The 12,902-nt window shown below is 32.5% G+C and overlaps 1 protein-coding gene across 1 annotated transcript; it reads left to right on the forward strand.

The window, feature by feature from the left end:
- Nucleotides 1–9,346, forward strand: LOC148597082 (uncharacterized). Its single transcript, XM_088563932.1, has 3 exons — nucleotides 1–566; nucleotides 3,036–3,248; nucleotides 4,838–9,346. The coding sequence occupies exons 1-3, from the start codon at nucleotides 257–259 to the stop codon at nucleotides 5,053–5,055; spliced, it is 741 nt and encodes a 246-aa protein (XP_088420058.1). The 5' UTR covers nucleotides 1–256; the 3' UTR covers nucleotides 5,056–9,346.
- The last annotated feature ends 3,556 nt before the right edge of the window (nucleotides 9,347–12,902 follow it).

The following is a 12,902-nucleotide window of genomic DNA, read 5'->3' on the forward strand; positions in this document are numbered from 1 at the left end:
CTCAATGTCAGTTACACATCATCTCGTTGCTTCGAGTCAAAAATGCTTTCATCTATAAAACATTAGTATGTTAGCATTTGATTCATTTGACTCGATTTAAATCAGTGTTAATTTTATTAAATTAATGTTTAGAAAATATGAAGTCTGGACAGTAGTGAACCGAATACGTAAATGTTTATGATTAAAAAAATCCTATCAGGATCTTAAAACCCGAGGATTCCTTTTTAAACGAAAATATCGTTTTGTAGACAAAAGTATGGTGAGTTCAGTATGTTTCCTGTACACGCTAATTTTTATATCTGAAGAAATTTGCATACGTGCTCTTGGTATGCAGGGTAGTTTTGGTCTTCGTGACAGTAACTTCGATGACATACATGAGACGGAGAATGAAGTTTTCGTCGTACAGAAAAGAAGTAAATTGAATTGTTTCGTGTCATGTGTTAACAATTCACTCTGTAAGTCTATTTCATATAACATTAAGAACGGAATATGTCAACATTTCTTAGATGTGTTTGTCGACAGGAATGTTTCGGGAGAAAATCAAAATGGATGGCAACACTATGACAGTGAGTTAAAACACTTTGAAGTATTTTTTTGTTTTATTATTCAAATCAGTAGGACGATTTTTGCGATTAAATACATTTTAATTTTGACTTGTTTGTAATATAACTAATTACATATCATGTAGAACAAATCCGTTTTCGTGGTACAAATGGATACACGATAACAATCAACGGGTTCATGATGACGCCTATGAAACGTCTGTAGTGATATCTTCAATCAAGCAATACAACCCTGTTCCAGAAGCCTGTGCAAATACATGTGTTGAATTGTGTTGAGGTGTAATAAATTTACTTTTTTCAAATGTAAACATTGAAGAAAAAGTGTACTGCTCTAAAAGGTTTGGTTGAAACATATTTTATTGGCACCAACACAAAATTGATTAGACAGAAGTAAATCATACTTATTTTGTCCTTTACCTTTGCCCTATTACCCCGGTCATACACTCTTTCTCGAGTTTTTCCTCTATGATCTTTTGGGTTTATCGACGTTTTCGAAGTCATTCCTTGAACAACCTTTAAACTTGAAACTGCGCAATCGAATTGCGATTAATAATCATGTTGGAAACTATAAACTATGATGATATAAATGTAATTTTCTTTCAAGAGTTATGTAATGATTCGTTTAAAAAATGTATGTTCAGTTCAGTTGAAAATCATTTGACAATAATGACATCAATATAGTAAAGTAAGTCCAGCGTATTTAGTCGTAAAAGCTTTGATGTTTATGTTTACCGTGTTAACAGTTTTTACTATTGTAAGTGATCAATTCTCATAAATTTAGTGTACACATGTTTTATCTGTGAATGACTTGTATGTTTCTGCTTATATATGGTGCAATCATACACCAAAGGGTCATTTGAACTATTGCTATCCCTTTTAAAAAAACTTTTTGTTTTATTTTCTGAAAATGCTAAACAGAATTCGAGTACAATAAATTCATTAGGATTACTTTGGATACAGAAGAAAAATGAGACTTTTAAGGCTGTTTAGATTGACAGGATCTTTTGTCCCTAAGTGTTTCATGTTGATTAGTCATTACAAATATAATTTTTCCTAGCTGAAATATTGCTGCTCGGACGTTAAACCACAACAATCAATCAATCAATCAACCTATTTTTCTTCTTTGAATTTGTGACTTTTCTGCAGACTATTGTTTCAAAAGATTTTCTCCTCTGAAATACATACATATTTTATCGATCGTATGGATATCGCAATTTTGTTTTGCCATCAATTTGAGAAATATTTGGTTGGAATGTTCTTAAGAGTATTTTGCTCTTAACGGATGTTAGGAATTTTGATCATTTAACACGCACGATTTGTGTAACTAAAATTAGACCGTGTGGTTATGTTGCAATTTTCTTATATTCAGTTAGATGTTCTAACTGGGATAAATGCGTTTTTTCCATGTTTATTGTTTTTGTATCGTTTTGTTTTTATTTGTTTTTGTTTTGTTTCGTTTTGTTTTTTGTTTTTGGTTTGTTTATTTTTTTCTTTTTTGTTTTTGTTTTTTGTTTTTTGTTTGTTTCTGTTGTTTTTTTTATGTTTGTTTTATTTTGTTTTGTTTATGTTTTTTTATTCTTGTTTTTTTACGTTTAATCATTCTTTCATTTATTTAAAAATATATCATTTGAAGTAACCAACGACTTTTCATTTAACTTGAAAAGATTTCTGAACGATTAGCAGAATAATGTTTTAATTGGTTACCCTTTAAACGGTATATTTTCTTTAAATGGATCTATTATCACAACTACATGATTTCAAATAATGTTCAATATTCAGGCATTTAGACGCTCAAGTCATTTGGGGTAAAACAGGCAAAATATTAAAAACAATATATTAAGGAGGTAGACCTAGGGTAAGGGACATAACTCATTAAATCAGTGATATGTTTGTCTTATATTCAATTTCACCAAAGCCTGTCAAGCTTTCGTATGAAGCAGAATAAGATGAATCCAAGTTCATAAGATGCTTACATAAGATTGACGTAAACGCTGAATACAAACGTTCCAATGATTTTTAAGAGTTGTGTCCCTTATCCTAGTTCTACCTCCTTAAATGCACATACATTTATTTCATTAGACAAGGATTAAGGTAATAAACGTTGATGCAGTGCTTATATGTAGAACGCTTTTTCACATTATATAGCATGAGGTCTTATGAATACCGAAGGGGAATTGGGATAGTGTATTGATGGATTGGAATATTGAAAGTGGGGTGACGGGGAAAGTAGCTTTTAAGTATTTATTGATTCAAGACGTGTATTGAATTTGATTTGAAATAAAGGTTAATAACATTTACAAGCTGCATAAAACGAGAGATAATAATAAACAGTAAAAAACAAACAAACAAAAACAAACATAGACATAATGTAGGGTTTTAGGGTTGATTTTGGATTATATTTTTTTATGAACTAATTGTTAGCCTACAATTTTGGTCTCGTTCTGTTTTTGTATGTGTTTGACATTTTTGTAGGTATCATCAGGTTAATATCATTCAATAAACCAATAATACAGAGTACATATCATGGTGATAGTAATTGTGATCCAGCTTTTGGGACCGATGGTTCGATAGATAAAGATAACATTGTAGCCACACTGTTTGAAGCAGAACCATATGTATGGATATATCTTCAAGGGACTTATAAAGTTGTGGAAGTTCAACTATTTAATCGGGTTGCGTGCTGTGGTAAGTTGTATTCTTATTTATTATGATTATTTTTATTATGAATTTTATTTTACTTTATATTTGTTTATTTTTGTTTGTTTGGTGTTATTCTGTCAGTTTTTTGTTTATTTATTTATTTCTCCTTTTTGGTTTTGTCTTGGTTTGTATAGTTTCTGTATTTTGTTTTGTTTTGTGTATATACATTTACCTGAATAACTGTTTTGATTTACATGACGTCACTTTTTTAATCCAAAAATGTTAATACTATATTTGTATTTGTTTTTGTTTTGTTTTTGTTTTTGTTTTTGTTTTTTGGGGTTTTTTTTGGGTTTTTTTTGTTTTGTTTTGTTTTCTTTTCTTTTCTTTTTAAGTGGTTTGATACTGGGGCGTCCAAGATATCAAATGGTTCGCTGTCTTCGAAATAAAAAAAATGCAAGATTAAAGTCACTACTATTTATGGTCATCGTCATGAACTCGTATCCACCTGCACCATTAGAACAAATTTGTCCGAAGTGTCATAGTTTTTTCTTTCCTCTTCCGTCTATCCCGGACTTAACTTTTTAAGAGCAACTCGGCGGGATATTTAAGGAAGGCAAATGACGCTAACTATACCGGGGCAATAGATTCATGTCAAAGTGAATTCCGAGTTTTGTTACTATGGTTACTTTGTATGAACCACTATGGTTATATTGTGTTCTTTCTTTGTTGTGAGTCTTTGCCTTGTCTGTTTCAACATGATTTTTTAATTGTGCATGGGTGTTTTTGTTTGTTTTCTTTTTTGTTTCGTTTTGTTTTTCACTGTGGGCCACTCACTGATCAATGGTTAAGAGAATACTATATGTATCTTGTTACAAGCTTTAAATTGGTGTTAAATTCCCTGATGTCTGACTTGCCAAATCAATTTTCCATTCGACGGAGTCGTTTGTATTTTGACAAAATACTTAGGTTGAGGTGCATGCCAATAATGTCGAGGCATTAGTATTTACTATTTATGCCCTTCGCAGGTCCGGGTGTTAAAAGAATAGGCCTGCAGCAGCGCTAAGCTTGTCGTAAAAGGCGACTAAATAGTGCTCAGAACCCTAGCCTGGGGCTAGGGCGCTCTGCCCACAGAGCAACTGGGATTTGTGCCCCAGGTGGTGGAATGGGGTACCCCTGGTGTGTTACATGCTGGGTTTGTCAGGCTATAATACAGAAGACCTGACCGCAAACCATAGTGGTGCACCATGTTTGGAAAGATGCCACGTTCCTCGCACGTTAAAGAACCCTGATGTGGTATTCGATAGGAGTAGGAACCTTTGCGCTCCGCCACAGGAGGCTAAATTTCCCGACCTTACCAATCCCCCCTTCTTCCAGTGGCAATCAAAATTTGTCGACCCTATTATCCTTGTGACCCATCCTTTTTTTTTATTTGATGTTCATTTTATCATCCATTTCATGTTCATTGTCTGAATATAGCTGAAATATTGCTGCTGGGACGTTAAACCCCAACAAACAAACAAACATTTACTATTTATAGTTACACTAAAGGTTTATATGAAACAATTTATATGCTATTTTACTCGTTACATACATTCTTCAGAAAATGACAGATTAAAAATTAATCTTTTTAGGAGAGCGTTTAAAGAATCTTCATGTTTACGTAGGAGAAAGAAAAGAAGAGAAAAATATAAACCTTTGCGGCAAATATACAGGACCAGGTTATAACGGACAGGTTCTTGAAATGAAGTGTGAAACTAACTTGATGGGGAGCATGGTCCTTCTTGTCCTCAAAGCCAGTGACAGTCATCAACTTTTAAACTTTGCAGAAGTTAAAGTTTATGGCTTCTAGAATTTCATATATCAATGAGGATTTATACTTTCAGACTATTGATTTACATATGAATATAAGAATACAACAAATCAAATAGAAAGACCTTTATAGTTTATGGTTGGCTATTTTCCATACGTTATTGAAGATAAATAAATTATTTGATAAAATATGACCAAAACAAACCATATTCTGTAACATTCCAAATCTTTGATTCATGTTCAACATATTATCAATAATAATATTGTAATTTTCGATATATTAAGCCTCTTAATCGAAATCATTTATAGAATCTTGCGTCAGCCGGGACAGTCTTTGTAGATGAACGTAATTCTTCTTGAAAAATACTTAATTGAAATCATATTGAATTATTTTCCAGCATCACATTGTTACATATACAATACTCATTTATGTTTTATTATCACAAATTGCTTTGCTTGTCACTACGGTTTTCGTAGGTAAATTATGAAAAACGTAAAAGTGTTTGCGTGGTCATAATTTGCTCTACAATACTCCCGAATGTAATTTTTGTTTTAATCTATTTTAGACGTTAAAAAGACTAACAGCGAAATTTACACCGATGTGAAATGTTTTTCTTAGCAAATCACCAAAAACAACCACTCATTCCCTTCCACCTTCCCAAAAAAATCCATGTTGACAGTAAGTCAGTATCGATATAATGCTAGCAGGCAAATAGCATATTTTAATATGCACGCCATGGATACATATATAAACATTTTCAGAAGTCTTTAAATACACCTGGTTATGTAGCCTACATATGCGACGACTCAAATCTGTTTCCATGGTGCTACTGGTTTTATTAAGAAGTTTACTATTTTTTTTTTTGTTGCACTGGTAAATTACTTCACACAAAATGTATGTGATTTTGACCCAAGTTAAGTAAGAAAAATGCGAATCGAGCCTGAATGTGATGTTAATTGTTCAGACAAAGCTTAGGCTTAGTGAGTTTCAGATGAAAATCATGTTAATTTCATGTGAAGTCATTTGAATTACGTAGGTAGCTACACATGAATATTTGCCTGTGTGTATCAGTATGTAGTATGTTTTTTTTTATTTTTTGTACCATTTCCAAAAGCCGACTCATAGACGACTAATAACATAATTGTCAAAATAAATTATAGCCCAATGTGTAGAACAATGTATCTCTACGTAATCTTTCACATTTGTGCTATAGTCTTTATATGCCGATTCATAGTTGATTAATAACCTAATTGTTATGTATAATTAGATAAAACTTGAAGACCTATACGAAACCCTCACTAAATTGATACCCAAATCGTTCTCTTACTGATAATCTACGCCTTTTGACCAATGACCTTGAAAATAAATTGAGATCGATCAAGATATCAATAAAGGGCACCACTTGTCTTCCAAATCAAAAATAATCAACGGATCTGGTTCTAGGGTGATTTTAACATGCATATAACACACACCCTGAAATATTTCCTCACTAAAACGATAGTACCTGATCTTCATGAATGCTAAAGGGAGCTATAAAAAATGAAATTCAGGTCAAACTCTTGTATATAAACGTTATTCAATATTATGTGGAGGTTTTATGAAATTCCATTCATATAGTAAAAAGGTAAGGCTAAGAGTTTTGCCACCCAAAAACTAATCATAGGCAAGGTATTTTTCCCATGAACCAAACCCCAAAATACATCTCCCTCTAAAAAGTATTTAGATCTTATTCTGAAATAGTGAATCCACATTTTCAATATACGTAATCAATGAAAGATTAATCAAATCAACAATGGTTCAGGAGGGGTTGTTGTAAGAAAAGATACCCATGTAGTTCATTTGACTTAAGTTTTGCATGATAGCACCTAATATGAAAGTGTTGAGTGAAATAGATAAAACCATTAGTGGAATAAAACTTTCGTTTATATTTTTATATCACTATTCAGAGTTTGCTTTTTTTTATGGATTGTGAATTAGGTCTCGTTTTCATGACTTACTGAATACTGCTTACAATTGTTTTTTATTGTTGATAATTTTATATACAGGGTAATACATGTGTATATGACCTGTATGAGACCGAACGGAATTAGGATATTCATAGCCCTTATTAACTAATATTTTGGTAAGCTTTGTATGTTGATTTTATTACTTTAATTTCCAGTTATTTAAGAGTAATCAAGGGAACCAACGTTATAGCGATAATCAAATAAATGTAATCCAGGGACAAAGACCAGACATGGTAAACAGACATACACAACAAAGAACATGAAGTAAATAAAATCATATATACAAAGTAACAAAAACAAATGAGCAACTCGAATTCCACTAAAAACTGGGAGCATGGACCAGGTGCACCGGTAGGATAAGCGTCCTCTGTTTTTTAGAAACACCTGCCGAGTTGCTCATAAAAGGTCAAGTCCGCGGTAGACAAACGAAGAAAGGAAAAATATGACCCGTTGAATAAATAAGTTTTTATGGTGCAGATGGATAGTTTAGATAATTTAGTTATCAAGTTCAATTTTGTTGCCACAATTTTGCAAATAGATATTATTCATAATGGAACAATAAATATCTATTTGGAAATATATATGTAAGACAACTTATATAATGAATGAGTTTCCTTGATATAAAAGCTTTGCAGTGTGAATTGTTCTGAATAAATTGAATTGTTTCCCTTTGTACAGTAAGTACTATGATTATGTGTGTTAAATATTTATCGTTTGTTTTATAGAACATTGATATCTTGATTTGAGTGAACTTTTGACGCCGTCGATGCGCCCTGTATTACAATATTGTGTTGAATGTTTGAAAAAAGGATATAATTCGCAAAACATATCACATTATATACATACCATGCATGGGTCTTCTAATGTGAGCACTCTACTAGCTTCACTCTTCCATTGTATTTTTCATTAAACAGGAAAGACATATGAAAAAGTCGCCATGTCATTAAAATGCATACATTTTCATCCGGAAGCCAACAAAACAATCATTTGTTCGTTTTATTTAATTTTTGTGGGGGAGGGAATTTGACATTTACTAACACAACAAGTGTTGCTCTTGTAGTAATACATGTATCAATGTTAGCATGATCATGAGCTCGTAATTGTTAACTCTTTTGCAAAGTGTGCACCTGCTCTTTGCGCATTGTTTGTAGGAAAATTTAGTCCCTAGCGTTATGTTGGTTACTTTACATTCTTTATTGTGTGCGTCTTTTCTAATGGTCGAGTTTTTTTCCGTATATTACGTTTTCTATAACCGTTCGAATTCTGGTTCTTTTGATTTCCCTTTAATCATCGGTTTGATTTTACTTCATTCTAAATAAACTGTTGGAAAATTATTGAATAATTAATATAAAATATGTTCATGCTATTGAATATAAATTATCAAGTTTTCGTGTAAGTACGTAGCTACTTCCGAACCTAATATTTAAATAAATATGCAATAGGCTGGTCGCTCTATATAAAACAATTTCTGTGCATAATTGATTTATTCGTCTATTGATAAATATGTGATGGAACTTTTTTTAATTTAAAATTTGTTTGATTGATTGGTATTTGATGTCCAAGCAGTAATATATAGCTATATCAGGACAATGAACATTGCATTATAATAAAATGAATAGTGGGATAGGAGACAAGGACAGGGTCTATTAAATTCAACTTTCACTGGAAAAAGGGGGAGGTGGGTAGGATCGGACAATTTAGCCTTCTGTAAAGTGGCCGAAGCTCCTATTCCTATCAAATACTTCGGAGAGTTTTTAACGAGCAAGGGACGTGGCATTTTTCCAAAACTGGTGGCCACTATTGTTTATTAAAAAAAAATCATTCATTACGATAGTGTTATTTCACTATTTGCATCATTAGAATCAAGAAAAAAGACAATATATATTTTTTTCTATATCATATTGGTGCGTTAAGTTTTAGTTTTATTGAAGTGCATTAAAATTAACATTTCAAAAGCAAATAACCCTGTCTAAATCCTTTTTCCTAACCCTCTCTTGAAAAGCCAGTATTGCAGAAATCATATAATGGTCTTTTCAAAAAGAAAAAAAAAATATTCTTAGGTGATATAACATTGTCATGTCGGTGGGGTTTTGACATGCATGTTATTGATTTTTCCAATGTTTGTTTGTTTGTTTGTTGGGGTTTAACGTCCGAGCAGCAATATTTCAGCTATATTCAGACGATGAACACAAAATTAATGATAAAATGAACATGAAATGATGATGAAATGAAAAAGGGATGGGACACAAGGACAATGGGATCGACAAATTTTGATTGCCACTAGAAATAGGGAGAGGTGGGTAGGGTCGGGCAATTTAGCCTCCTGTGGCGGAGCCCTATGGTTCCTACTCCGAGAGAAAACCACAGTAGGGTTCTTTAACGTGCGAGGAACGTGGCATCTTTCTCAACACGGTTCACCACTATGGTTTGCGGTCAGGTTTTCCGTATTATAGCCTGACAACCCCAGCATGTAACAAGCCATCGGTACCCCATTCCACCACCTGGGGCACATATCCCAGTTGCTCTGTAGGCAGACATTTTTGCAGATCTATTAAAGTAAAAAAAAAATACACATTTATTGAAACCTTTGTTTCAGAACCCTTGCAGAAATATATATTTCATATTTTATTGAGCATGGCGAAATGGGAAACGGGGTAAATGGTGAATTTAATTTGAAGAACAGTGAATGGTGAATAATATACTGATAAAAGAAGGTGATTACTTCATACACAAATGAAAAGTATAATTTCTGTATATTATATATGGTGTGATATTGAATTGAAAACGTGCCGGATAGGAAGCATACATATAAAAGAGCTGTAACCACAAATAATTGTAGTTCCATTATTCATTGCTCGATATGATAAAACAATCACTCAACGATGAAATAATCCAAAATGAATTTACCTCGTCGAATGGCATGATTTTTTTACTATTGTTATATATTTATCATTATCATTATTTATTATTTTGTATTTAACACAATTATTGTAAATGTTACAAAAATGGGAGTTATACTGAAACATTACATTTGGTAGGATAAAATTTATAATTTTAAAATTGGGATAATTGTTTTTACCCTGCTCCACCATTACTATAATCCTTTATATAGAGAGTCTCTGAATGTCCGAATGCAGATATTGCAGCATTTCAGGACGAGAAATATTTGTAAAAATCGTACATACACAGCTTTGTACTAGTCCAACATGCTGATGCGTATATTATTTTTACTTGTTCTAATAAACAACATATAATTGGAAAGCTCGTACACTTTATATAGACTTCGAGCCTGCCAGACATTTCTCTCTACCCTAAGATACCGCTTGTTTTGCAGAGAAGCAGTGACATCCAGCCTTTATGCTTTTGGGAGTGACTCGGTCAGGGATCGAACCCACGATCTACCATAGTCAAAACAAGCACGTTTACGTGAGACAAACGAGGCGGTTATCTAGAATATACAACCAGGGGCTTGGTATCAAAAATACATTGATTAAGGGACATTATTTTTACTGGCTGATTTGGAAACAGTTTCTAAAGACATGTTTGTTGTACTCTTCTCAAGGAATTATCAAGGGATTAAAGATTATTCCGGAAATCAAAATCTAGGGACAAGGGCAAGACATTAAAACCACCAAACACATCAAAGAACATAAAGTAACCAGGTGCACCGGTAGGGTAAGCGTTGGTCATAAAAAGTCAAGTCCGGGGTGAACGAAAAGGGAAAGGAAAACTATGAAACGTTTAACAAATCAGTTTTCATGGCGCAGATGGATACAACGTAACTATCCATGAGTTCATGATTTTAGTTACTTTATGTTCTTTGTTGTGTATGTCTGTTTTTCCATGTCTGGTCCTTGGATTACATTTCTTTGATTACCGTTATAACATTGGTTCCCTTGATTATTCTTTACTGCTGACGACCAATAAACTTCTTTGGTGATGACTTCAATATTGTAGCAACAATACTCTGTTGCAGAATCCGATTTGAGAGACGTCTAGCGCGATACTAAAAGTCTGTGTAGTTACGACAAGCTTTTTCATAACGTATGAGTTGTTATATGAAAACTCCATACGCAGGTGCTGAATTGATGTTGCCACATAGGAAAGAAAAGTTGACAATTCGGATTGAAAAGTCGCCACGTCAAACATTTTGTCACTTTGTTTATAGAATAATGAAAGGGAAAGTTTTTGAAATGCAATTTATTTATGGGTTAGTGTCCAAAGAGGGAACATATTCCCTTGTTCTAAATATAATTGCTAAACTGAAAACAAGAGCAAAAAGAAAAAACAAAAATAGAAAAATTTTATACAAGTAATAAAGACCACCATGAATACCATATACTTTCCATAATCGGGCATGCTGTATATACACTGGAGACACACTATTCATTTTTACACACTTGTAGTTCATTATGGACACAATGACTGGTTGAGACACAATATTGATGTACCACATAATTAAGTAATATATGATAGAAGTTCTGCGTTATGTATTTTGATCACAATCTTTGCCCTGAATACCTGAAGATCTCACTGCTGATTTCAAATAATTTGATCATCAACCTCATAGAAGCACCTCCGTTTAATGACCTTGAAATTATGTAAGATAAATTCACATCTTTTTTTTATTTTATGTATGTCTTTTTTTCTGTTCGAGAATAAGCATAAATAACATTAGGTCACTGCGACGATGTTGGAATACCGTGTGTTGTCTGGCAAGCTCAAGAACTGTCACTGTTGCTGATTTTGACGTAGAAGTTCATATTGGCATGATGCATATCTTCCCACACATCATGATCACAACAGTTGACGAAATTGCAATCTATATTGTTGCATGTTTTCCAGACTCTTATTCAATACTCGACTTTCAATTGCTGTCAAATTTTCTTTTTACGAGGGTATTACGATCTTTCCATCCAAGAGTGAAATTCAGTTTCGTCAATTTCTTTGTCATTACGAATCAACCAAAGAAACAAAAAAATAGATATGAAATTATAAAACAGTCACAACAAATTCTTTCAAAATCTTTTAAAGTTAAAATATGCATAATCCTTCTGCAGCTGACAAGACCATGTACAAACAGAAACATACCGAATTCAGAAATGACCGCCACATTTTCATCTGTAGTGTTATTAAGAAGAACATATTTTGCAAATTTCAATTTGAGCTTGCTTCATGACATCGATGAATATTTTGAGTAAAGGTAACTGCAGTATAATATATGATGGAGCAACATTAGATTTTATTCATCTTAAATGGTTACTTACATCAATTTTGACTGAGTGCAGCATTATTTAAATATAAAATATTTCAGGATATTTCATATTTTGACACGGAAACCATAATTAACCAGTCTAATAGTGACAAGTTATATGATGTTTCAATAGGTGTCTTAAGGAGTTTGTAGCATATACATGTAAAACAGTGGCCGCTATATCCCAAACAATGAAATACTATCATGATTTGCTCCTTATCATCAATCTAATGATGATTTTGAGGTATCATTAAACGTGTACCTGCCATTAACGAATTATTTTGTCGCAAAAAAATAATAATAAAATAAACCACTTTTAATATGTCGTTGAGAAAATTTTATTGATACGCTATAATTTCGTTCATATTGAGGAGCATTGGAGATGGAAAGCTGTACCTTTCTTGTGCCAATTATTTTTAATCGAATTAAAATTGCAATTGACTTTTTTAAAACAGAAAATATTAGAATAAACGTGTTAAAATAATTGAGTGAGATTGATTGTTGCTGTATCTTATGTTTGATGAATGTTTTCTTTCTTTTTAATTTAGAATAACTAACAACACGATATTAGCAAATCTTTCAAATCCTACTGATAAAAAGAATCCTAAATGGCAGTTCTAATAATT

Source organism: Perna viridis, chromosome 15 (genome assembly GCF_037379345.1).
Source record: "Perna viridis isolate PV_CMFRI_1.1 ecotype Kerala chromosome 15, ASM3737934v1, whole genome shotgun sequence".
NCBI classification, from domain to species: Eukaryota; Metazoa; Mollusca; class Bivalvia; order Mytilida; family Mytilidae; genus Perna; species Perna viridis.

Excerpts from the sequence above, each read along its gene's own strand:
- LOC148597082 (XM_088563932.1), top strand. The coding sequence starts at position 257 with ATGGTGAGTTCAGTATGTTTCCTGTACACGCTAATTTTTATATCTGAA. Across the intron at positions 567-3,035 it reads TGGATGGCAACACTATGACA|GTATCATCAGGTTAATATCA; the intron begins GTGAGTTAAAAC and ends ACATTTTTGTAG. Across the intron at positions 3,249-4,837 it reads TAATCGGGTTGCGTGCTGTG|GAGAGCGTTTAAAGAATCTT; the intron begins GTAAGTTGTATT and ends TAATCTTTTTAG.